Source organism: Struthio camelus, chromosome 5, assembly GCF_040807025.1.
Source record: "Struthio camelus isolate bStrCam1 chromosome 5, bStrCam1.hap1, whole genome shotgun sequence".
NCBI classification, from domain to species: Eukaryota; Metazoa; Chordata; class Aves; order Struthioniformes; family Struthionidae; genus Struthio; species Struthio camelus.
This window is the reverse complement of record NC_090946.1, coordinates 5,133,286-5,159,622: the sequence shown is the minus strand read 5'-3', so window position 1 is coordinate 5,159,622 and position 26,337 is coordinate 5,133,286. Positions and strand designations below refer to the sequence as shown.

The 26,337-nt window shown below is 45.5% G+C and overlaps 2 protein-coding genes across 2 annotated transcripts; both read left to right on the top strand.

Annotated features, from left to right (window-relative positions):
* The first annotated feature begins 737 nt into the window (after positions 1-737).
* Positions 738-8,089, top strand: SCT (secretin). The gene is made up of 6 exons (XM_009670841.2): positions 738-785; positions 3,303-3,399; positions 4,347-4,451; positions 4,696-4,800; positions 6,199-6,300; positions 7,684-8,089. The coding sequence occupies exons 2-6, from the start codon at positions 3,311-3,313 to the stop codon at positions 7,793-7,795; spliced, it is 513 nt and encodes a 170-aa protein (XP_009669136.2). The 5' UTR covers positions 738-785; positions 3,303-3,310; the 3' UTR covers positions 7,796-8,089.
* Positions 8,090-11,062: 2,973 nt separating this feature from the next.
* On the top strand, positions 11,063-25,570 carry CDHR5 (cadherin related family member 5). Its single transcript, XM_009670840.2, has 14 exons — positions 11,063-11,308; positions 11,530-11,708; positions 12,608-12,658; positions 13,017-13,109; positions 13,234-13,332; positions 14,737-14,847; positions 15,202-15,378; positions 15,748-15,838; positions 17,605-17,702; positions 18,428-18,634; positions 19,713-19,829; positions 20,684-20,756; positions 22,877-23,028; positions 24,201-25,570. Exons 1-14 carry the CDS (start codon positions 11,230-11,232, stop codon positions 24,783-24,785), a joined length of 2,112 nt encoding a protein of 703 aa, XP_009669135.2. The 5' UTR covers positions 11,063-11,229; the 3' UTR covers positions 24,786-25,570.
* Positions 25,571-26,337: the final 767 nt, after the last annotated feature.

Sequence of the window (26,337 nt, the reverse complement as noted above, 5' to 3'; positions counted from 1 at the left end):
GCTACTTTATACAAAATAAAGAAGCAGAGAAAGGGCATGATCCTATTTTCTCCCTCCCTTTGTACATCACCTTTAGTAGAAGTGCTAGAAAGCAGCCAGCTCCAAAGCCTGGTGAAGGCAGGGAGTATATTCAGTGTTCTTCTCATGCAGGTCTAAGTATGCTTCTTACTTTAAAGCTATGATTCAGTCTCTTCTCACCAGACCTTTCCCAGAGCTGGCCGTGAAACTGCAACTTGAAAAGCATTGTTTCCTCATGCAAAAGCTGCATCTCATCCTACTGATCAGTCAATGTTTGTCCTAAAGAAACCACATGTTGTTTCACCAAATAGGAGATACACACATACGCTCATTCAATCTTTCTGGTAACTGCAAACAAACCCCAAGCCAGAATTAAAAAAGAAGAACAGAAGATTAAACTCCTATCAAGAGGTAATTAGAGCCAGGAGGAGAGATAATGATGACAATCATAATGGATCAATCAATCCAGAGATGTTTGTCCAGCAAATTACTGTCATTATGCACACAAATAGGCATCGTTACATATCAGCACAAATATGGTCCGTTGAATTGCTGCGAATGACCTGCACAGGTTTACCGAGTAATTAAAAGGATATTTCAATCCGGATGCATTATCTGCTGTTAATCATAATTATTCATATTCCCATCTTTACCCAAGTAATTGCTCCTGATAAGGGCTGCAGATTTATAGGGGGCCATGGAAAGGAGTGGGCCAGTGGCTCATCATAGCTGTGAGACAGCCGAGAGCCCCGAGTGACCCCGACGTGGTGAGTACCGCTGTGCTGACATGATCAGCTTGAATGGGCAGTGTTCTCCCTAGATTCAAGGTCTGGGTGGTGGATTTCAGGCCTCCATTGTGCTCTGCCAAGCCATTACCAAGAGACAATCCGCGTTCTAAGCAGCAGTGCTGATGGTATGTGGGGTTTTCTCCCTCTAGAAAGAACCAGAGGGAAGAACAGAGCTGAAACACCAGGTAGACCAGATGTGTGTCCAGAAATACATAGTCTTTAGTTTTAGGTAGAGCCTCGCAGATGGGCAGGAGCAAGAAGGTGTGTTGGGCTGGCAACAGGAAGCTCTCCCAACAGCAGCGTTCCTTCAGAGTGACAGGAGAGTTGCTCTGGCAAAGGCCTTGGGTGCAAGCTGATGTTTTGGTAGTCAGATTTGTCCACTGGAAAGCACTGAGCTGCTCCCAGGTATTGGCCTGGCTCAGTGCATGCTTCTTTCAGCTAAAGGTCCCCAGCTAGCTAAGGGGCTTGCGTTTACTGAAAGCCAGCATCACTGAAGAAGGCAATAAAAGCTTGGAAGTTTCATAAGGAGGTTAAACAGCTCTACTGTGAAAATGCTGAAAATCTACCCCAGGATCTAACTGATGGGAAAAAAAAAAGGCAATACAAAGCAATCATTGTTGATATGTAAAGTCCCCCAAAAGCCACTATTTCCACCAACCAAATCTGATCTGCACAGGGAAGAGAAGATTATGTGCAGAAAGGGAAAGGATGAGTTGATCTGCTTGGTCAGTAGCTGGGAAGACCATCAGGAGAGAGGGGCAACGCTAGAGCTGGGGCTGGGATGTAAAATGGGATGTTAAATACAGTTTCTGAGGACAAATGGTCACAGTCACAGTGAAATCCTCTCGGACATAGGATGATTCCCCATGGCCATCTCCAAGGGGGAAGGTGGGTCTGCGGTGCTCCAAGAGGAACGTCAGCCTTGGCACAAGGAAAGCCAAAACGCTAGCTTGCGATCCTGGCCAGGGACCAAGACATTGTGTGGCAGGTTTTTTACAGACTGAGGGACAGGCTCAGTGTGCTGGTTTTACTTCTCTGAGGCTTGGCATGCTCTGCACTCAGGGGCTGATTTCATCTCTTCCACGTCCCTCAAACAAGAGGAAGCACTTTAGAGCCTGTTTTGTCCAGACTCCAATAAGGAACAGACCTCTGAAAGGTTCTTTTTCTTTTGTTTATGTAATTCTTCTCCAAGCCAAATCCTTCTCCAGGGCAGGAAGACTGACAACACCAAAAGCATCAGAAGGGGGATATGAGATGAAGCTTACAACTCCCTAACTATGAACTTCTCTGCAAAACCTCTCTCCTCTCAGCTCTGCAGCCCCCATTAAACAGCTGTGCCATGGCTTACAGTGAAGTCATTTATATATAAATTCCCCCACTCTTGTCATTCATCTGCTTCCTGCTCCTTGTCTTGCAGTATCTCTAGGGTAGAAAACAGTCCCTGAAGAGCTAGAAAGTGTTCAGTAAACTCTGACAGTCCTTTAATGCTCTTCAAACCGTCTGGTTTCAGACTAGAATAAAACCAAAGTGAGAGGACCCCGATTATGGGTTAGCGAGTGCACTATGGGGTTTCCAGGACGGTAACTAAGAAAGCAAGATTTGCTTCTTCACAAGCAGAGGACATGAGTATTATAAATTATAGGCACAACCCCTGTGTAACTCCTGGGGGAATGTGAGCACCCTCTTATAGGGCCACATACCCATTTCTGCAGGCATAGAGCTGCAAGTAGAACTTGGGAAATAAAGGGGAAAAATATGCAATGACTTGTGATAGGCAAAAAATTTTTTTTTCCAGTAAGAGAATAAGAAGATATGAGATTTTGCGGTTACTTAAGCTGTGTGTGTTACTTCTTTTTTTTTCTTCTTGAAAATAAGATTTGCGGATAAATAGATACCAGTACATGCAAGAGCCCTGCCCTCCCGCTGTGTGTGGATGAATTATTTTTTGGTACATGCCAAATTTCTTTTGCATGAAAATTTAGAAAAAAAAAGAACAGATTTCTCTTGGGCATCCTCTGGATATATTAATAACTGTCTGTGTGGGATGTTTTGATGGGTGGTTTAAATCTCCCTGAAGACTCAGCTCTCAGAGACTTACAGTGGAATGGGGTTTATTCCATGGTGCTGTGCTGGTCATGGATTAACTCACACGATACCTCCCTGCATATTCAAGGCATGTTATACTGATTCACAGCAATATTCCAGGACAAACACCATCTCTCATAGGCAACCTCAGGCCCATGCTCCGGGGCTGACGGTGTTGGGGGGGATAACAGCTACAAACAGCTTAAAACTTAATGGCAACATGACAGATTTGAATTGCTCATCTTTCATATTTTTAAAGAAATACAAGCTTTGCTGGCAGGAATTCCTGCCTAATTTAATTATAGTGGTGTTATTCCTATAGCCATGCCTTCTATGCAGCATATGAACTGCAGCTGGCAAAGAGCAAGGTCATTTATTTTACTGCTCATAAAACTGCACGCTTTAATTTAGGACACATCATGGTTTCCCTGATGACTGGTCTGTGGCAGCTATTTATTCCCGTGATTGTCCTGTTGCACTTCTCAGCGTCTCTTCCGTCCCGCGAAAGGTAAGCATTTCTTGTGCCTGTGCTTCCTTTCACTCCACGGCTTTCTGTTCAGAGTCCACTAGGTAGAAAGCTAGCTATAATCTCCCATCCAAAAGTTTTATCTTCCATCCAGGAGAAAAAAACAAGACTACCAGATGAAACTACAATAAAAAAAAGATACTCTTGAGTCTATTTTCCTGCTAGGTGCCTATACAGACTGGTAAAGGTGGATGTTTCTGTCTCAAACAGCCCAGTCCTGCAAAAAGGTATCAGAGAATAGGCAACCTTGTTAATCCACCAGTTCACAACTTTGAATGTAACTCTGAAGCAGGATCCATCTCTCTTCCCACTTGTGCAGGAGCAATTAAAGCATAGAGAGGCTAAAGGAGTTAAGCAGGAGGAGGACAGAGCTGAGACTCCTTTGCAGCCCTCCCACTGCTGCAATCAGTGCCTGGACCAGCTCCCCTCACCCCATTCCCTGTGCAGACCTACACACACACACAAAAAGGGATCTCTTGAGTAGCTGGTCCAGATCAATAGCTGGATCCCAGACCTTTTATCCCTCAGGCTAGTCTGGCTTGAAGTTTGCTAGCTCTGGTTGAACCTCACTGAGGTTTTGAGCCCTCCTTTCAACGGCCACTGGAGAGTGCTGCTCTTCGGTACCTTCACCATTAACTACCTGTTCCTCAGGGTTTATGGATCTGTGGGTGTCTTCTCCTGTCTCTTGTCCTAGCTTTTATGCTGTTAACCAGACATCCTAACATATCCATACCCCTACGGTAAAGTAATGACTTTAGTAAGAGGAGACTCAGATGATTCTGCTGTATGATGGCTAAGCATCTGCAGGATTTGCTATTCTGTGAAACTTTGCCATGTTGACTCAGTTCTTGCCAATCCTTGCTTAGGACCCTCCTCCCTGAGGGAGAAGTTTTAAATGCCCAACCATTTTTCCTCTTCTAACCTCCCAGGACCGAGAGACATGCGGATGGGCTCTTCCACAGTGAGCTCAGGAAGATGAATGGCAATGCCTATGTGCAGCAGCTAGTCAGACACCTAGTGGGCCTCAAGGAGAGGTAAGGAGGAGCTGAAACCACTCTCCCAGCGCAGGGACACCTCCAACAAGATATGGGACTTCAGCCAAGGAGGATGCCCATGGGGCTGAGCTGCTTCCAGCCACAGCACTAGCCTCATCCAGAGGATGTCCAAGATTAGAGGAGACAGCAGGGGAGGGATACCAGAGCCTCAGGATATGTCTCACATTTCGGGGCTGGGGGGAGCATTATATGGTCTTATGACCCCTTATTTTCCCCACTGCAGGTCCCAGAGGCACTCAGATGGGCTGTTTACCAGTGAATACAGCAAGATGAGAGGAAAGGCTCAAGTTCAGAAGTTCATCCAAAATCTTATGGGCCGCAAGCGCAGGTAAAACCTCTGCCTCCTGGGAAATGGAAAAGTGACTTGGAGCCATTCAGCCTTCCTTCACCCTCGAGGAAGCCCCGACACAGGCTGCAGGGAGACAGGTCTCATCTGCAGAGAAAGAGGGTGGCATGGCCAGTGGTTTGGGAAACTCGAGGCAAGAGCAAGAGGCCTGGGGCTTGGTCTCCTCCTGCCAGCCTGTGCCTTGAGCTGCTGTGCAATAGCAGAGATGTCCCACCAGCCTGCCCTGCCCGTTACAGTAGGACACAGACCTTCTCACTGAGGCTACTTCTCAGCATAAGGCAACATTTTCTATTGCAGGGATACTGAGTCTTATGTGCAGGAGATGTAACTTCAGAGCATAGGCTGGGTTTTTTTGGAGGTATTTTGGTTTAATTTTTTTCAGGGAAAGTTGCAAGTGACTTACCCATTTCAAATAAAGTATTCAGGAAAAGTGGAGCTGCAGTGGAATGCGAAAGAGCTCTGAGTTTCATAGTCCCCAACCACGGTTTTTGTATGCTTTAGACAAAATTATATATGTGGCAAACTGGATCTTTCAACCAGTCAAAGAACAGGATGACTAGCTCCCGCAGAAGTCACATATGCAAGCACGGCATCAGTTGTATTATGTGGCACTGATTATGATATTATTATCCCCATCTGTCCTTGCTACTGGTCTGTTATGAAGGAAGAACATTGCCTGGAAAGGTCTCCTTCAAGCTTGGTCTTTTCTTCAAGGCAGAGACATAGCACATTTCTTTCTTCCCATCTTTGTAGGGTGCTTTGATATTTTCTGGGACATGCACCACTAAGGAAATCCTGGCAGATGCAGTAGATTTTTAATTTCCAGATGCCGGAAGAAGGGATAGATCCATGGGCTGAAGGGCATGTCCATACTGGGTAACGAGGCAGCTTGCAAGTGCATATTAAAATCTGTCCCTTTGTCATGAGCTAAGTGGGAAGGAAGAACATTTCAAAATTCTGTCAATATTCACAGCAGGTCAAAAGCCAGCAGTTTCCCTCAAACTCCTGGAGAAAGTGGAGATTTCTTGGAGTTTGGCTCTTTAGAATAAATCAGGCTGATGGTTTCTAGAGGAGCTTGAGCTGAGCCAGTGAGGGAGGGGGGGGTCCATGACTGATCTTACACAAGCTGTCACAAGTTGTTTGGGGGGATGCAAATTAAAAAGGCACTTAAAGAGCATCTGAACCTGATTTGAAGAGGATACTTGTTTCTCTTCCAGCAGAGCTGAGGTGACACCTGGTAAGTTAACAGAGCGTGGCTGTATGACCACAGGGCAGGCTGTTGGTGGGTGAATCTGCCTTCTAAAGAATGGTGCTGCTTTACAGATGTGGTGGTTATACTCTTTGTTTTTTTTTTTTTTTTTTTTTCCTTGTCTAAATCAGCCCTCCAGGCCCAGGCAATGCAGATGTGCTGGGGAGAGAGGAGAAAAGCAGCCATGAGGATCTTTGCTTTATGTGGCTATACCAGAGCTTTCTGAACGCCAGGTAGGTGGGACAGACTTCTCACCTTGGTGCCTCTACAGCCCTGAATGCAACAGCGTTGAAGCTGTCCTTGAAGAACGACTTTTAGTAACTTGTAAATGCCCAGTTTTTGCCCCAAATGCAGAAGCCTGATGTAATGCAGCACTTCAGGTGCCTGTGAGTCCCTGGGCCACAGCTGTGGGCATCAGAAGGGCTCAGCTGGCGTTCGCAAAAATATCTGCCCTGCTGAGTGGAGGGGCAAGGTGGAAGATTTAGAAAACAGTGCATGTTTTAAAATCCCTTCTGCCTCTTCCTCCCCCATCACCTGGGGAGGTGCCATGTCGGGGAGTGTCCTTCCTGAAACGTGGCTATCCATCAGGCAGTTTTTTTTTTAACCTCCTGATGCTCTGCCAACAACTGCACGCCCAGGCTTGCACAGCTAGCAAAGAGAATGCTGTAGTCTTACTGCAAGGTGGCATGTGGCTCAATCTCAATATTTTGATTTCCATGCCAGTAATCTCTACTCCTGTGTGCCAAACACACCTGGCATTCACTTTTGCTTTCTCTAAAGAGAAGCTGACATTAAGATTTGCAGGTAAGAAGCACCATATAAAAGCTAATTATTAAAAATAATATAACCCAGGGAGGTGAAATAAGATCTTTTTTTGATTGTAAAGTTGTCAGCCTGAACTAAAGCAATGGTGTATCGCATTAGGAAACCTGATCTAACAGTTAAAATAGAAAGTGTTTGCTGGCCTGTCTTAATTCAGTTAGGCTGAATTTACTTTTCTGCTCTATCATTCAAATTTATCAAGCCACCTATATTACTACAGTGATGATTTCATTATGTTTTTTCTGTTTAGTACTTACTTTCTTCCAGAAGTAGACAGACAGGCTTGTTTTTGAGAACTGAGATACCTGAAGACAGTTCTTGAGGGGTGGTAGAGCCCTTCTAGGAGATATTCAAGGTGGGATGTATCCTACCCAAATTTAGCAGTGTCCATTAAGTGTCCAGTCCGATACTGTCCTTGCTCCTGCTCTAGTCAGGGGGAAAAAAAGGCCCCCTTCTCTTAAACATGTATCTCAGGATAGGCTGTACCAGTATCTGGACAAGTCCATCTCTTCCCAGTGAGTAATTGCTTTCAATTACACATCTCACTATTAAATGGCTAAAACTAGGAGGAATAAGCTAGCTCTTAATGGCTGTGGTCCACGTTGCCCTGCGAATAAACAGGGATGATAACACCAACAGCCTTTCCCATGTATTTGAGTTTGTACGGTGCCTGGCAGCTGGCAGCTGTAATCACCTCTGTCGTAGGTGCGCTCCTTGAAGTCATCTCTGTGCTCTTCCACAGTTCAGTCCCCTGAGAACAACAAACTATCACCCATCTTTTTCCCTCCTGACAGCCACTCGAGCAGTGATGCCAGGGAAGCTGCTGCAGTTACCAGCCAGTATATTTGTCCCATCTCCAAGCAGCTGGTTGCAGAGATGAAGGAAGATGAGGACAGTTTTGACTAGAGGTGAAGCAAAAGCCAGTACTCTGTCAAAAACAGCCAAGGAGATGGCTTTGCATGTACATAGCCTTGAAAATAAACAAGGAAGCTATTGAATTTTGCTTAGGGGGCGCTCTTGAGATCAGGAAATAAAAAATACTAAATTCCAGAAAGCAGCCAAAAAACAATGCAACCACTTGGGTAAGGAAGAGAAAAATATATGTTAGTGTGAATTGGTGTCGGTAGGTGGAGCCTGAATGAAGCATATCACTTCCACCGCATGTTAGCATCTGGCTGCCTGCTTCTGAAGACTAATAAAGATTTGTTAGCTACGCCTGTGCTTTGGCTCATCTTTGGGGAACAGTAATGAGGGTGGTACCAAGATTGCTAGATATTGGACAATTAGGAATGCCAGGTGGCGGGGGAGAAGTACTTTGCCATGCTTTCCCCACCGATATACGGAGGATATTGGGGCTGCCCAAGGCTCTGGCCACATCTTTGGTGGCTGTGACTCAGCAATGCCTCACTGGTGTCAGCAGGGTGGGTTTTGGGTTTGTGTCTGCTGAGATCCTGTCTCTTTGTCCAGCTCTGTCGCTGGGAAACGGAAAGGGAAGCAGTACCCAGACGTGCCCACTATTCATGTTTATCTGTGCTGGGGTAAAAAACAGGGACACACCTGTACAAAAAAAGTCAGCACCGGTGCTTTCATTTAGCAGAAACGCAGCCAGGCACTCAGCTTTACCACAAGGAAATACAAGGGCTACACAATATAGAGACACAATGCATATATTGTTTCTGCTCCTTTCTGCCCTCGTATTTATTGGCCCCGCCTTCTCATAGCCATTGAAGACAAAGCACCACTGAAAGGAGTTCACTCCCACCATTAAAGAGTTTTTTACACTATCTCTTTGGCCCACTGCCTGACAGATTCCCTCCTCTGACAGAGCAAGGACTCCACCTTCCCTGTAAAAGCAATGGATTTTGAAGGCTGGCTCTAAACAAAAGGTACCTTCAGTTGTGATCACGTGTCCCAACAAAGAAACTGCTCAGTCCATTCTGCATCACCAGTTTTTCACCATGTATGATGTACCCTACATCTACAAAGCAATTAATCCCTCCCAAATGTTCATCTTAGTACCCACTCCCTTTACTGTGATGCTGAAATGCTATTCCCACATCTTGTGGGCCTCAGTATTTGTTTATTTTGGCCTATAGAAAATCTCCGCTAGGAAAGAAACCTGTGGAAGGATGTATGGAGGGAGTCTGGACGGTCTGTATTTTACTAAGCCACTAATGGCCATCTGGCTAAAATGCAGTATCTAAGATCTTTTCCAGAGCAACTAGGATTTTAAAAGGGGCAATGAGAATGGCTGTTACTTTCCTCTTCCTATACAAGGGGCAGGTTCAAAACAACAGTATCTCTCTGCACAGCAAGTGGCCAAATGCCTTGCTGCATGATACTTGTCTTGGAAAAACTTATAGAGGCTCAGAAAAAGACAGGACAAGATGATGGAATAACATGCTATTGACGGTTTAGGAAGCTGCTGAGGTGCAAGTAGCTGCAGCCTGGATGGGGATTTAAGGGAGCCTCCCTACAAAGAGCTACCAGCTGAAGGGGACCTGCCTCATCCCTATGGACTCGCTGGGTGATCACCGGGCTGTGGCTGACCTTGGCCACCATCTCCGGATCTGCTCTACTCACCTTGTCCGGTTACTGTTGAGTAGCTGAAAATAACGAGATTATCTCAGAAACAATAACTGATTAACTCAGCCCCAGTGAGTTACAAAAGATCTAGCTCCTTCCTTTGCCATCCAAAGGAAAGAGCAGCCAAGATGGCTTGGTCTTCACTGAAACCTTTGCCATTTTCAGCAATAAGAATAAGATATTTGAGGGCTGTCTTTTAATTTGAAAAATGATGTCCTTTTCAGGTCAGCAGATGTTTTCTGCACACTTTCATCATTTGGAGGGCCCCTGCTCTCCTTTCAGTGGGACATGCCCCTACACCTTTCAGACAACCCCTACATCTCATCCTCCCAAATCATTTTTAAGATGGGACTGTGACGTGCTTCCACTTCCCCCCCTTTTTGCCCTGGCAGTAGATACTCCTGCTACTGGCTATGTGCAGTGCCCAGCACACAACGGATTAAACCCCAGGGCCGCCTTCCTCTCAGATCCTCCCCCAGAAAATGGCAACTTTTAGGTGTGAGGAAAGCCCTTCCTCCAGCAAAGCCTGCGGCGCACACCTTTCTCCATATGTGTCACAGGAGGGAGCGCCGACAGCGCCAGCTGAGAGCAGGAGTGAGATAACAGGGACAGAAAAAGCCTTGCAGATATTCCAGAGTGCGGCGCAAAGTCACATTCTTCTGCCAAAAGGCTTGTCATGTGTGAATGAGTCTCCACCTAGCAAAGGGAAGGGAGGCATCGGGGGGGAAGTTATTTCATTTGCCTCTTTGTCACCGGCTGGCAACAAGGTGTCCCTTCTCCTTGCCACTACCCATTTACCCAGGGACGGGCTGGCCACGCTCCATGCAGCGAAATTAAACAGAGAAAGGGTGGTTCTGTTCCTTCATTTGCAGATAGGGAAACTGAGGCACAAATGTTAAACAATTTAACGAAAGTCTCACCTGGAAGCTTGGCGCTTTCTGCACAGCTTATCCTTATTTTCCAACCCTTCTTTTTCACCATAAAACCAGAATCTCTGAGCAAGTGACGGGACCCAACTGAGCATTTATTCACCTAAAGCAGCCCCAGCTTTTTGTCCTCTCCCACCAATAGCCCCTCTAATGAGATTCATTCTGCACTGGAAAACACTAAAACAGAAATAGAAACGGGAGCTCTGACCACCCCCCCAGCTCCTGCTCTGCTTGTCCAGAGAAACAAGAGGTCATGGGCTGGAGAACAAAACCTGTTATAAAGGGGAACGAGAGCCATGCAGGCAAAGCCTGGGTAAGATAAGTAAGGCAATGAGGAGGAGGCATATTGGCGTCATTATTACATGTTTCAGGAAATGATCTCACCAACACAGACCGTATTCTTGGTGTATTAGAAACAAAAATTTGACCACTTTTCCCTGGTGAGAGAGGCTGGAATACACAGGCAGTTTCCCGAGTGTTAGCCCTCACCCTCCTTTGTGCTCATCTCAGGGACTTGGCTCTGAGCTCTGAAATGCTCCAAATATTTCCTCAACTCGAGAAAGAGTTAAAGATCAGAAAGACCCAGAAGTAAAATAGAAAATGCAACTTACTCCTTATCACACTCTGTGACCACTAAACATCTTTAGATACGTCATCCAATCAGGTAAGGAGGCAAAGGTTGAGCTGCAGCAATCTGCTCAGAAGAGCCAATGTTGTTTGCCTTCCTGAAGCAGTGAATGCACAACAAGGCACTGGGAGCAACAGGGAGACAAGAGAATCAGCTTAGTCAGAAATAGGGCTTTCTTCAACCACCCGCAACTCACCATGGCCTTTTCTCACCGGTTCCTCACCTCTATGCTCTTTCTGCTGCCTTCCACAATACATGTTTTGGCCCAGCAAGAAGGTAAGTTGTTGCAGGAGGCCCACAGCCACAGAGGAATAACCCTTACAGCAGAAGACTGCACTTTTAAAACTGGTGGATGGCTTTTTCGCACCCTTCCTCCAAGCCAGCTTCGTTCAAGGACCTTATCTCCAGTGGTAGCTAGAGGGGTCTCAGGTGTGACCCAACTCTGTCATGGCATGAATCTATGGGCAATTTTGTATCTCGTTTGCATGTTTTTCCAGCATGTTCTGTGGATAACCAGAAACCAAGCGTCAATGAAAATAACCCTCCTGGCTACGTAGTGACCACCATCACTTTGGAACAAGGCTTCACTGTAAGGATTGATCCTTCCTCCCCTGATGCCAGTTATTTCACCATACAGGGGTCCCAGCTGCAGCTGACCAAAAGTGTGGACTTCGAGGTAAGCTTTTAGCTGACAAGCTGTAAGAGTGAGGTGGAGAATGCTGGGGTGCAGCAGGTTTCACCCCGGGGTTTTGGACTTCCAGGGATTCATGGCCCATTTCTAAAGGACATAAGAAATAACTTTGAAAAATAAGCCTACTGCAGTGGAGTTCAAGTTTGCTGCTGAGGAGATTAGCCCTTCCAGGCAAGGAAGATCAGGAGGAGGGGGATTCATGGTATGCATGCTGTCCCCTTCCTTCCATGACTCTGTATGAATTTGAGCAAGGGGAAAGCTTTAAAGCAAAATTGCGACAACTGCAGAGCTCTCCAGAACTCAGGTGAAATGGTCCCTCTTTGCCTGTACAAAACACAGCCCTGAGCAGTGAGGTGATCTTATGTGGATTGTAAAGGCAGTATAAAAGGTTAGTGTGTTTAGCTAGGTTGCTGCTATATTATTTTACCTTCCTGGAGAGCACTGTACGCAGTGAAGAAAGTCCTTAAGCTGTCTTTCTCCTAATGCAAAAACCTACATCGGAATGAAGAATGGCAAACATAAGCCCTGCAGGCAGCACCATACTTGCTGCATGGCTCGTTTCTGTTTTATTCAATTTAAAAAGGAATCTCTATTCGAACTTGCCTAAACTGGGAGGAAACGGCTGATGAGCTCTGCCGCCATGTCACAGGAATCACAGGGAGCGAAGTCAGGGAGTCACTCCTCGTTGACTCCAGCAGAAACGAGATCCCAACGCTGCTGTGAGGCTGTAAAGCAAAGAAAGAAAGAGAGATGCCTGAAAACAAGTCAGAGCCCCGGCAGCAGTTCTGATTCAGCAATGCGTTTATTTGCCTCATTTACCATAGAAAGTGTCTGTATATTTTGGCCTATTTCTAAAATGGCTGTTTTTTTGTTTTTGCATACAGAAAGATACCTTGCTGTTAGTCTACCTGCTTTGCTCCGACGCTGCTGGGCAGGTGAGTGCTCTTCTAAATGCTCAGCCCTATTAAAAGGTACTGCAGAAGAGCACGTACCTCCTTCCACTCTTCCTCATCCACTGCATGGTGTGAGGAGTTGTCCCTTCTTTGCAAGCATATAAACTCCTCTCACAGTTAAAGTGAGAGCCGCTGAGGGGCTGTGATTGGTGAGGCGGTGGGAGCAAACCCACTAAGTATTACCCACCTCACGGCAGGCCGGCTGTGAACCCAGCCTCCGTGCAGCCCCCTTCCAGCTGTGCTCCTCACACCATCCTCTCCTTTCACATCTGCAAGTCGGGAGCAGCCCTTAAGGGTCCTATTTGGTGTCAGTGGTCTTCTCCCTTTACCCTTTCCTCAGAGCAATTCTTTGGAAATTATTGTGACCATCGTCAACATGAACGATAACAGCCCAGTTTTCAAGCAAACGAATCTCACCCAAATAGTTCCCGAGGTAAGCACTTTATGGAAACGAAGAGGGCACTGGGTTACCCATTGCTGTGGGACTAGGGAGGAATTACCGGGGGAAGCCTTCAGCCTGGTTCACAGAGAGACAACCATGGCAACTTTTGTTTCAGGACACAAAAGTGAATAGCACAGTTATACCCCGCGAAGATCTAAGTGCTACTGATGCTGACCTGGACACCATTTATTATGAACTTACAACAAGGATGCCTGTGAGTACCTTCGTTCTTTGGGAAAAAGGAGGTAGCTCTGAGGAAGACTGTGTGTTTAATTCAGATAAGCCCCAAAATGAGGCTGAGGTCACTGCATTGCATTTAGTTTACTGATAGCTTCTGGAAGAAGTATGACTTTTCCACAAAGGTAAAGCAAAAATCAAGCATTCATCTAGCTAGAAGAAGAGAGCAATCGATATTGCAAGTATTGAATTCTTCCATTGCTCACACTTTTATTACACTGTACAGGGATATTTAAAGTCACATGCTTCAGGAAAGTCCTGTTGGGAGGGTCTGTAAGCGTATCAGGAGAGACCTTTGCACCCTGTGGAGTTCAGAATTGCTCTGAATTGGGTAGGGGAAGAAGGGATTATTCTCCTGTTTGCCAGCAGTATCTGGGCAGAGCAGAGATAACATGATTTGCCCAAGATCACACAAAAAGTCTTTGACAAAGCCAGGAACAGATCCCACTTTTGCCAGGTCCCAGTTTAGTGCCTTAGGGATTTGCTTGATAAAGGGGGAAATGAATTGTGTGCATGGTTAAACTCATGCCAGCCTAGCCTGCAAATCTATAAGACCCTGCTAGGAATTAAAAAAGAAAAAAAAAAAAAGGAGAGAGAGAGAAAGAGAGAAAGAGAGAAGGAGAGAGAGAAAGAAACTCAAGTGAAAAAACAACCATATCTTTACATTTTTAAAGAGCACCATGCAGTGAGCAGGCAGTGTCTGACATTCTGCCTCCGTTACACTTGTGTAACCCCAGGAATTTTACAGGATGTGAACAGCAACTGCCAGGTTTTCAACTTTAGCCTTGAAACCAGGCTTTGTACTCACACTGGTGAAAATCCAGAGGAACACTAGTCAAGACGTAAGAGTAATAGAGAACCAAAGCAAGTGCAGAAGGTTGTAAGGACCAAAATACAACCAATGCTGTTCCCAGTTTGGCCTTACAGTTGTTTCCAAAGTTCAACTGTGCTAGGCTAAAGCAAGTGATCTTGCCAGCTTTCAGAGACTGAGGAATCTTCATCATTTTTTGTTCATGGATGTGAGATTACTTGGCTGTCACGGACCCAGTACCAAGAATTGTTGGCAACCTGTTGAGTGTAGTGAAGACATGAGGTAGAAGATTTCCTCCGGTACCTGCTGAGCAGGTAGGCAGGCAAAGCAGGGGATCTTGGAGAACAAAACTCATGGGGACATGAATGAGCCTTTCTGACAAGCCAGGCAACTCCGGTGTATGATACCAAAAGATTAAATAGCTTTCACATTCCTATCCCCCCCACCCCACAATTCCCCAGGCTCGAAGGTCTGATTGGGATGACAAACTCAGCAATGGACAGTATTTCAGAGCATGTGTCTGTGATCAAGTCTGCTAGTACGGCTTTTCTGTTTTTTTTTTTTCCCTAGGACACAGATGGTTATTTTGCCATAAAAGGAGTTAATAACCCAGAAATTTATTTGCGAAAAGCATTGGACTATGACAAAATCAAATTCACAACTCTGCTCTTGTATGCAAGGGTAAGTTATTTAGGAGGAACAAAATGCCTTGTTTGCCATAGCCACTCTTAACCTGAGGGTAAGTCCAAGGGGTAGATCACTGGGATGGCAGGAGAGAGGGTGGATGCTGGGGGCAGTGAAGTGGGAGCAACCTTCCCCCCTGGTTAATCACACAGTGGCTGCACCTAGCCTTGTACTTCATCCACTTCTGTCAGCAGAGAGTGAGATAATTCACTGCTTCAGCTAATCTCACAAAAACTGCTAAGCCTTAGAGAGAATTGAGATACTGACCTGGGCCACTGGCTTTTTGCAGATGGGTTGCACTTTTGGCAATAAAACTTGTCTCTAATGAGTACTTTTTGCTTTCGGGTACAGGACAGGCCAGTGAACAGCACCAATACCACCCACACTGCTACTGCAACAATAAGCATATTTATTGAACAAGCTGACACCAAACCACCTTGGTTCCTACCCTGTACCTTCACCAACATGGACAATAACGTTTGCATCAGCAGCCCCTACACTGGCAGGGTTAACATCTCTGAGAAGTCGGTAAGCAGGAGTGATCGAACAGTATCTCTGACGCTGTCCTTTTCCTGGTGAGCAGCACCTACTAATTTCTGTGAGCTAGTACTGGTCTCCAGGCATAAATGCAGATGACTCACAATGATGGTAAAGCCTTCATCACCCTAGCAAATGGAGGTTCCTCCCCAGGGCAGTACTGTTTGTCCTTGATCCTGCAGCATGCCGTGGAGAAGAGAGCTGGAAAAATCCTCATGCAAGACTCATTTACTTCTGCTCTGTTATCTCCAGCTCCCTGCAATAAAAACCATTTTGCCCAGATAAAACCACCAGAGCCTCGCTGAGATGGGAGAGTGCTGCTAGCATTTGATGCTCTAATGGTTTTTCTTGCTATTGCAGACTGCACCACTCACCCTGGCGCCTGGGCCCATCTATGCTATCGATCCTGACTACACTTTAAATGAAAAAATAGTGTACAGCATTGTTGGTGGTGAGTAGAAGTGGTCACCTTCCCCAGACTGCATTGCTTAGATGTCCCCTACATTACCTACTAAGAGGAGATACTCTCAGCAGCAGTAGAGTCAAGGGGTAGGAGATTTGCCCCTCTGTTTGTGTCACAGATAAGCAATTAGATCCACAGAAAATTACTGATTAATTAGAAGAGACCAACTTCTAATGAAGGAAGAAAAAGAGAATTATATTCCCAGAGGCTGGGGACCATGACTATGTTTCAAAGGGACCTTATTCTTTTTTGGGTGAGATGTTTTATCTTTAAGCTTTAAATCTGCTTTTGCCAGACTGCCACTTTCATTCAGCCTTTGAGCTGAGCCAAGAATTCCCCACATCATTAGCATAATTTTCATTCATTGCCATGAATTATGTTCTTATTCCTCTGCACAGTACCACTGTCTGATCTACCCTGTTTTAGTCTTGATTTCAAAAAGATCACCTGAATATAATCAACTGATTGCCAAGTCATTGACTGGGCCATTTATTTCATTCAAAGCATTTCTTCTCTTTTTTTTTTTAACAACAGTGGACTTTTTGATTAACTGTCAAGGCAAAGACAGATCATAGCAGATGGAGAGAGTGATCACTTTTTCATCTTCTTTTACTTCTTCCATATAGCACCACACCTGTGCCAATAAAGGCATCAAAGAGCCTAAAAATCCACCACCATTTTGGACCTAGTGTGTTCTCATCCCCCACAGTCACTAGAGATTCCCTGACTGAGGGTCCTGGTCTAAATACAGGCTGTAGCATCTCAGAGTAAGGAATATGGGCACATATTTCAATATATATTCAACATGGGAAAAATGTTTTTATGATTCAAATACAGGTGGGTGATGTAGAAGGCTGATTTCTACCCCTATATCCACACAAGAAGGTTTTTGTATCTAAGCGCCTTTTGTAGCCAGTGGAGAGAAATAAGCATTTCCAGGGCTAAATTCAGCTCATCTTGAGGCCAGTATCAACAATAAACCAGATAAATCATGTGCTAAAATTCCGTCTTCTCTTTGCTGACTATAAAGAGAGTCCAAGTAGCCAGCTCAGGTAGAGCTGTCTGACCTTTAGATGTCTACAGCATGTTAGATGAATCCCCACCTGATATTTCTATGTAGCTTGGTTTCCCATCTTTAAAATAGGCATAAGCCTTCCCTTGCATCTCCTGAAGGTTTGGGTTGGCATTAATCTTAGGGAACTGGAGACCTTCAGTCCTCAAATTATACCAGATTCCTGCTCAGCCCAGAGGTCGAGGATGAAGGCATGGAGCCAAGGCTTTATATGCTGTGAAATCTTTGCTGTCCAGTCTTTGAGGTGGGGTCTGGCACTTCTGTGATGGGCAAAGAACTAGGAGAAGTCTAGTATTGTGGGGCTCTGGGGTCCAGTGGAGACCTAGGTGGCTAGAGCCCCAGCTGCGTACCTGGACCTAGTGTTTATTACTGGATGTCTCTAGGCCTTCAGCAGAATTTGAGCTGGCTGTATCTGGGTCTAGGCACTGAAAATGCAAAACTTTGCTCTCCTGCCTCATGTAGTCAGGTTTACGTGTCTTCTCACCGCTTTCCATCTGCTGAGTCCCCCTGAAACCACGGCCAGTACATCCAGCTCTTGAAGCAGCCAGTCAGGCAAGGACAACAACATCATGCTCTGGTGGTGTTGTCATCATTTCCAAGATGTGAAACAAGTGAGTCACAGGAGCTCCAGGTCACTTTATCAAGATATTTAATGATTAAATAGTCTTTCTGTTTTCTTTAGGGGATACGGATAAAGTGTTCTCAGTGGATGCAGATACAGGGAATCTAACTATGAACAAAGCAGTAACTTCCCCAGATCCATTCCTATTGCAAGTCATGGTAAGTCTGATGACAGTGCATATGACAGGCCTGCAGAGCTGGCTTTCTAGGAAGCAGCAGTCTTGATGTGACAGGAGTCAATTACATTAATAATTAAGACTAACTTGGCTGCACCTTTTCTTTGGGAAGGATGCAGTATTTGAACAGTGTCTTATGCCAATTTACATGCAAAGCTCCAGCAGGCGTCAAGAGTCATTTTCACTTATGTGTGGGCTGCACCATTAAATCAGTTGAACCCTTGAGGGACATCCTGCTGGGTTGAAAGTATTAGGAAGCATAACTGTAGGCATGGCTGGAGCTTTGCTTTCAGCTCAAGCTCAAGAGGAAAGGAGTTGAAAAGCACTCCTTGCACATACACACCCAGCGGCATCTGAACTCTTAGGCTGCAACTGAGCTGACAAAAAACCCCATGAAGATGATCAGACTCTGTCTGTTGGTGTCCTGCTGGTGTCCTGCTGCTTTACACTTGAGTGTGGCAATTTGTTCAGAAGTGGTACTTATGGAGAACCAAATCGTGTGGAAAGTCAACAGCAGAAATAGGACTAAAACAAAAGAACTCCGAACCACTAGGCCTCCTGTGGCAGGCCTGACCCAAAGCTCATTGAAATCCATGGGAAGAACCATATTGGTTGCAATGGGCTTTGAATCAAGCCTAACCTTTTAAGTCTCATCACTTACAGGAAAACGGGTAGCATCTCTATCTCTCCCTCTCTTTTTTTCTGCAGGCCTCCCAAGTCAACAACGTACAGAAATACTCCGTAGTTAGTGTAGAGATTAAGGTCATCAATAAAAGTGACTCTGCACCATACTTCAAGAACAAGATCTACAAAGGGACAGTATCCGTTGGTCTTGCCCCAGGAAGCTTTGTCCTAGAGGCTGACGTTCCTTCCAAACCCCTGATGATAACAGCAGCTGATGATGATTTCACTGATGTAAGGAAATGAAAATGTCCTGAATCCTTTCTCACTACTTCAAAGTTAAAGCAGGCTCAGCAAACATGAGAAATGGGAGGAGGGGGCAGGCAGACACAGGCTTCCCTCTCATGTCCCTTCTTATGTTCCCCCGGGATTATAACATAGTGTAATGGCATGGGGTAATCTGCAGACAGTGCTTGACTCCTCTCTTACAGGAGCCTGTCCCACCCAGATCCATGTAGGTGAGCAGATCCACTGCAAAATAGCATGCTGAGTACACCCAGGGTTAGCAAATACTGTGAACCAGACCAGACCTGAGTTAGGGCCGGGTAAGGCGGCCCTGAGAAGAGTTCATGGATGCAGGGTCCTAGGCAGAGGTATCCTCTCTCTGCCAGGTCTCTGCGAGGAGAGGTATTTGTGAACTAACATAGGAAGAGGAGCAAGTCCACAAACAACAGACTAGCAAGGGCCTGCAGTCTGGGCTGAAAATTTTTGGCCTTCCTGTAAGGACTCATTTTGAGAGCAACGTTATTGTACAAAATACTGGGAGGAGGAAAACGGAAGAGATTTACTGATCAGCCATGTGGCTTTCTTTTTTTCTTTTTTTCTTTTTTATACTTCATAAAGAAAAGTGATCCCCAGTTTTACTGATGGCAGGGCTTCTGCAGCAAGATTGGGGACCTAGTAGGGGAACAGCAGTATAAAAACAAAGTGAAAAATTGTGCAGCCCTCAGAATAACGATTATTCTCCATGTACATCCCACTTTGGCACTGTATTGAAGGCAAACTTGATGAAATTTGCCTGATCCCTTGCATAGATGTATTTTGCTAGGGCAACCATTAAAGAACCAAGGCAAGCTGGATAAGACTTCAGATTTCTTTGAAGGCAAAACTTTTAGAATACATTCTTGAACACCAAGCAACAGGATGAACACACCTGAGTTCAGCCTTTCCTGCCTCCCCAGTCCAGATCTATTGCATTATGCACCTGCATATACTTCAGGCATATTTTACAATCCCAGGCAACAGGCTATTACAAAGATGCATGCAAAGCACAGTCGGTGTGGTTTACTCATTCACTCATCTGGCTTTTCAGAAAGTCAACCCAAACATTGAATATCACATAAGAAACAGCACTGATTTCATCGCAACCAAAGATGGACTCATCCTGACAAACGTGATGCTAGAGTCACCAGGGACTGTAACCATGGAGGTAGGGGAACTTTCTTCATAACCTTGCCGGAGTGGTAGAAGGAAGGTGGAGTGTCTAATAGAGAAGCACCAAGGCTGGAATTGCATTAGCTAAGGGACATAATGAAGAGATAGTCTTTGCCCCAACCATTTGCATCATAAATGTATACGGCTGGAGGGCAATGAAGTGATAGTAAAATTATCCTGTATGATAGGCTATTGTTTGGTGCTAGCTATAAAATTGTTTGTCCTCTCCTCTTGTAGAAAATATCATTGGAGGTAAGCAAAAGATCATTTGGGGAGATTTTAGGAGCCTCTCTTCCCACATTTAATAAGAAAAAAAATCCAGAAAATAATCTATAAAATCTAATTTATATGCCCAAATTTCCACCTAAAAAGAGAAATGTGTTGGAGAGTTTATTCCCCCACTCACCTTGTCTAAGAGACATTGCAAATTTTATAGGTACAGAGCAGGGGCAGCTCAGGATTTTTTTTGGGGGGGTGGGGGGCCGGGAGAGGGCTCTGCTCTGTTTGAGGTGACAGAAATTCTAAACTGACTGTTTCAAATGGACCTGTGCCAAATTCAACAGTAGGTGCCTTGTCCTTCGTTTCATGTTTCTGGGAATAGCTGTATTCAGCAGCTCAGTGCTCCTTTGTAAGAGGTGCCCAACAGCAAGCTCTAGTAAATGCACACAGATGGATGCACCTGGTTCTGGCCCAGGAGGGATCTCCAGAGAGCTGTTCTCCCTCCTCTGTGACCAGATATAGGCAAGGATATAGACGAGGCAGTGTATCCCCAAAGGCCCATCACATCCCTTGAGAGAGAGCTGGAGATCTAGGAAGTCTCTAAGTTATCTCATTCCCATGTTCACACAGGCTCTTGGAAAAGATACGGTGAGCCTGCAGGAGGTGAGCACTGTGATTGAGGTGGAGGTCGTCCCTGCCACAGGTAGGCTGGGAGTCTCTTTGTTCTCTCCTTGCAGAGGTGGCTGGGGAGTCTTTTCCACTTCTGTGGGCAAGCTGGCAATGACAGGCCCCCCCATGGCAGACTGTGGGCCTGGCATGAGGACAGCACCATGCTGCACCAAGCACTCAAAGGACATCCTTATGATGTGGTCACCACATGCCTCAAACAGCCTCCCCAGACTTTAAATACTGCATTTTAGCGTCTTTCCTTTTTAATTCGTATTTAAATCTGGGCTTACTTAAAGTTGTGTTCTGTGGGCCAAAACTGTCTTATCATGGCAAAGAAGGATTATCATAATATTTGGAGGGTTGCTGTAGTATTTGGTGCTAAGGAGTGTGCACGCAATGGGTTGGAGGGCACTTTATTAAGTGTCTTAATATCCGAGGAGAAATTAGAGTCCTTTTAAAAATACTCATCTCCCGTGAAACAATAACTGTACGTTGGCCTCTGGCTTCTGGGACATCGGTGCCAGAGCCAGTCCAATTTGATCTCAACATGAGTTTCCCCCAGGTTGAGCTAGCTTTAATGGAGGCACCGTGTACTGCACAGGACAGGAGGAGTTAAGGGTGGTGGAGTTTCACATCAGTGCAGTGGGCTGTGGCTCCTTCTGAGACATGATTAAGAAGTAAAACTTCAGTGACTGTCCAAACTCTCACCGACATATTAATGATAAACCAAGGGAGCAGTCAAATGAGGAGAAAATACTCAAAGTCCATTGTTATAAATAGGTCAGCAGAAGAACAAAAACATGTTTCATTGATCATTACACTTTCAAGAGATGAATTAACAGTACAAAATGAAGCTGGAAAACTTATAAATAAAGAATGCCACTGACAACAGCACACAAAGCTGATTGATTGACCCTGAGGAAGTTAGTTACTGCCTCTCAGCTATAGCGTTGATCTCCATAAAGATGTTTTTGTACTGACCAATTGCAGAAAGCATAACCTGCTCTTTAAGGAAGCTGGTATATACTATCACAGCTATAAAAAGGGCAGGAAAGGGTTCTTCTTGTCCTGTGGACCTTCTAATGCTTTTCACTTCTGCAGAAGAAGCCAAGAGATTTCTTTGTTGGGTTGCCTGGAGATGAAGGACCGTCAATTTCATTGAGATCAGACGGTGCTGAGTGTCTCCTGGCTCCTGCCTGGGTGCTGCCCTTCTCCTACAGCCAGGGAGGGCCAGCTGCTGCCAGTCCATCAGTCGCTCCTGTTGGAGCCGTTCCACTTACTCTGTAGCAATAAATACAGCTCCTGGGTAGCTCTGCGATGCCTTGCCCCCTCCTGGGAAGGAAAGGCACTTTCCCATGTCCCAAAAGGGCCTGACAGTTCTAGTTAGGGTACAAGAATCAGTTTCTAGAGAGCAATTACAAAGATAAAGTCCACAAAAAACCTTCTGATGAGCATCATCATGACGTAACCCTTTTCTTTTGCAATTCACAGCTGTTTCACCCTAAGGATCACTGCTATTATCTTTATATGCCTCTTTAAATGCCACTGCTATATCTATTATATGCCTTTATCATCATAACAGAGTTATATTACAGCACTCTCATCTACGAATACATAAGGAAGTCAGACCTGCCTTGGCTGTTCATATTGATGCCAGTGTCAATTCCTCCCCTCCCAGGAGCACAGTCCTATTCTTTTCCTATTTCTTTCCCTATTTTAATGTGAATATCTCATTTTTGCATGCTGGTGGCAATAGATGAAGCAGGTACAGGCAAGATCCACCAAGCTCTACTCCCCGTAACACCTGCTTGCCTAATACAGTCGTGTATTTATTCATTTAGCTAAATCACAAAGTTAAGAATACAGGTGTGATGGGGTAAAAAGCACTGCCCTGTAAATGAATGCTATTTCCATATGGTTTTATATGTAACTTAGTAGAAGAAACAATATTCTTTGAGTGATGACCTTAAGAAAAAACCCTCTGCTTTCAGGATAGCCTTCTGTGACATTAAATTTGTCACTGTTACACTCTGCAGCACTAGATGGTTCTGTGCCCTTCAGAAATTGGTTGGCACTTTCTCCCACAGTGAAGTGCTGTGCTAAAAAGCTAACTGGCATTTTTAGACTTTGTAACACTGGCTTTCTTTCTTGTAGCTGAATCCTCCTCTGATAAGAGATACACTGCACGGGATATGGGTGTCTTAGGTGGTACTTTAGCAGCACCACTATTAATTGCTTTAATCTTCCTTGGACTGATGATATACAAACAGTGTGGAAAACCAGTCAAGTATCTGGCAAGAAAAAAGGTAAGTAAGTGCTTTGTTTGTACCTGACTCACTTTAAGACTTTCTTAGAGGTAAGAAGTGGGGTCTGAGGAGGGTTAAAGTACGGATGAGCTCTCCAAATGCTCTATACGTTTGTGCAAAGTTGATGAATCATACCTGACCAGATGTTTGCCTCTGCCTTAGGATGGGTCTCTGCAAGGCCTAGACTCTACTGACAGTGCTCCTAAATAATGGTTATACCTCAAATGAACGGATATGAATCAGTAAAAGTTGCTGGTGCTCAGCCCTCCTAGAAAATATGCCCATGCTTATCTGAAAGGATCCAGAAATGGAGTCAATAAAAATTAGCTTTTCTGGGGAGCCTAATCTTTTCCAGGCCTCAGTTAGCTCTAAACTCAAAAAGAAGCTGAATCTTTCTGACCGGGAGCACTGTATATGGCTGAGTTTATGTGCAGCTGTAAGGAGCACGCCTGGGATGGAAGGAGCACTAGAATTGCAAATGGTGGGAAAAAACTCCTAATGGAGGTCCCTCGTCTCCCAGGGACTGGTTGCCCTCCAGTGCGCACCTGCATCTCAAGCAGTTAGTGCAGACTTTTCTGATGGAAAGTATTGGCCAAGTCATAGTTACAACGAGAACAAATCGGTCCCAGCAATCACTCTTGAACATCTAAAATGCAGGAACTGTTCCAGTAGACATAGATCGACAATAATAATGCTTCCATCACCAGTTGCCCCAATAATTCTCCATGCTATCTGGGCTTTAGAGTAATTTTGAAATTGATTTTCTCCCGATGAACAGAGAATGGGAGGACCGTAGCAGAGAAGCTGTTAAGTTTATTTACTGGACTCCCTAAATCTGCCACACCTTCATCTACCTGCAAGGAAGGGACGGCATCATTCAAGGCTGGCAGGGAAAGGCTGTTGTTAGATTTTTCAATTTTCATTATAGAAAGGGAGTTTAAAAAATACACGAGGAAAAATTAAAGTTGCTGACAGAAAGAAAATCTGTTCTGGGTCTTGCAAGCAGCATGGTCCTCACTTGCTACAAGTGAATGTACCTCTGCCACCATCAACAAGGCCTTGCTGGTGTATATTAGACGAAGACCAGCCCAGTCACTTTAGCTCCCCTTGTTTTTTTTTTCCCCCATTTCTTTTCCTTTCACTACAATCACAAGGTGTCTCTCCTCCTGCAGTTCTCCAAAAACCTCCCTAGAGATTACCAGAACCAAGCTTACAAGGAAGATGAATACCCAGATGTGAGTGCCAAACAGCATGAGACAGCAGAAAATGGCAGTGTTCGGTCAATGACATCTGAGCTAGAGCAGCCATCACTTCCCTCACCTTCTTCCAAGGCAAGAGAAGCTGATGGCCTCCCAACGGCTTCCACAGCTTCCACCATCACCTTTGACCCAGAGGACAAGGAGGAGGAAGTGGAAGAAGAGAATGACCATGAGAAAGAGGTGAAGTCTATCCTAAAGACAGACAGGAACCTGGAAGACAATGGCTACAAAGCTGTGTGGTTTAAGAGTGATGTGGAACCAGATGCTGGAGATGGGGTTGAAGTGATTGAGGACAATGCAGCAGCAGATGATGATGAAGACAGTGACCAAGACCTGGAGGAAAATGAGGAAGAGAAAGGAGATTATAATGAGGACAGTCACCATGGAGGGCCTGGGTTGTCCTTTGCCCTGGAGAGCCAACCCCTCCCAGGTGTGGAAGTGAAAGTCAACATGTCTGGCAAGGGCACAGCAGCAGAAGACGACAGTGAATTTTTATAATGGAAATAAGATTGCGCCCACCCAAAAAACATGGCATAATCTCAGCCACTTTGCCAAGGCAGAGCCCACCTCTCTGCTCGGGAGAAAAACTGGTCTGCAAGAGGACAAAGGCACCTGCCTTGCCTGTCTGAAAGCAGAGATTACAGCCCTCCAGCTTTAAGTCTGCAGCTTAAATTTAAACTCCTAGTGATACCTTGAAATATCACTTAGGACTTCTGGGGTGGGAGGGGCATATCTTGCATCTCTTCACCCTACTGCCTATTCCCACTTGGGTTCCCTTCCCATTGCATTTCCCATACCGGCTGCAGGAACAGTGGAGACATAGCTGAACTGATTTCGAAGCAGTTAGCTCAGCTCCTAATTGCAGGTTATTCACGGCAACCCAGTATTAATCTCTTGGTGGGTGAATTAGCCAGCATTGACTGCTTGGCTGTTCCCTTTAGGGTGTTACAGGTTAAAACCAGCTGCTGGGGCTAAAAGCAGCACAGGCCATCCTGGCCTTGCAGGTGCTCATAGGACTGCATCCAGGAGCTCCTGCAAGTCTGAGCTCTGCTCTCAGCCGTGCCAGAGCCCATGCTCCCAGCACAAGCGGCTCGTGTGACAGCCAACTGGAGCAGAAGCTGCAGGAGCACTGCCCCTGGTTCCCATCCTGCCACCAAGGTGTTTATGTGCTCAGGAGCTGCTGTTTCCTGCGTCACTGATAAGCAAGGACTGATCACATGTTTTTTCACTGGAGGATTTTATCAGTTGTTCTTCTATGCCATTAAACTACTAATTGTCTTGTATTTCTTGGGCTATTTGATTCCTGCCTGTTGGGGGAACAAAGGGCTCCTGTCAAGACTTGCCTACAAAATGCCAGGGGCGTTTCCAGCTCTCTGGGCTTCTGGCAGCAATGGGGGTCATTCCAGGGGTTGTTGGATGTGGCTCAGCAGGGAACCCGTTGTCCTCCATGTCCGACAGGGTCCAAGATGTCCCGTTATCATTGCCACTGAAGGTGGAGGTCAGCATTGCCTCCAAGTGCTGGATGTCATTGCCATTTCATTGCCCCTCACTTGATGTGGACACCAATCCCTTTGCATTCCCACCTTGCTCCACTCATGAGGAGCCTAGCAGGCTCTTTTGCCAGTGAAATACTGTCTTCTGAGCTTCACCTAGAGCTGAGCTGAAGCCTGAGAGCGGAGGTGGTTCATCAAGGGCAAGTCAGCTCTGCTGTGCTTGCCTTGGCTAGGAGGAAGCCTGCTGGCCTCCAGATTGACTTCGTAGGATCATAGCACCATAGCTTGACTGACCCCCTCCTCCCTCATCCTTCAGCAATCTTATTTTCAATTATGGTCCCACTATCAAGCCCCAAGTCAGCAAAGTGGGCACGCCACTTCCAGACAGCATGGAGAGTAAAGCAAGTGATGCTCTAGTCCAGATTTACACCTGTTGTCAACCAATTGCCCCCCCACCGGCAACCAAAAGCGAGACTGATTTCCACTGGCCAAGACTATGGCTGTGTGCATTTGCACGCTATGGTCTATCAGCACAAAATCTGTGCTGCTTCTAGTTT

Bases quoted from the DNA above. Each gene is read 5' to 3' on its own strand.
- CDHR5 (XM_009670840.2), top strand. From the start codon at position 11,230: ATGGCCTTTTCTCACCGGTTCCTCACCTCTATGCTCTTTCTGCTGCCT. The intron at 14,848-15,201 runs GTAAGTTATTTA...TTTCGGGTACAG, and splicing joins CTCTGCTCTTGTATGCAAGG to GACAGGCCAGTGAACAGCAC. The intron at 20,757-22,876 runs GTAGGCTGGGAG...TCTTTCTTGTAG, and splicing joins GGAGGTCGTCCCTGCCACAG to CTGAATCCTCCTCTGATAAG.
- SCT (XM_009670841.2), top strand. From the start codon at position 3,311: ATGGTTTCCCTGATGACTGGTCTGTGGCAGCTATTTATTCCCGTGATT. The intron at 3,400-4,346 runs GTAAGCATTTCT...CTAACCTCCCAG, and splicing joins TCTCTTCCGTCCCGCGAAAG to GACCGAGAGACATGCGGATG. The intron at 4,801-6,198 runs GTAAAACCTCTG...TGTCTAAATCAG, and splicing joins CTTATGGGCCGCAAGCGCAG to CCCTCCAGGCCCAGGCAATG.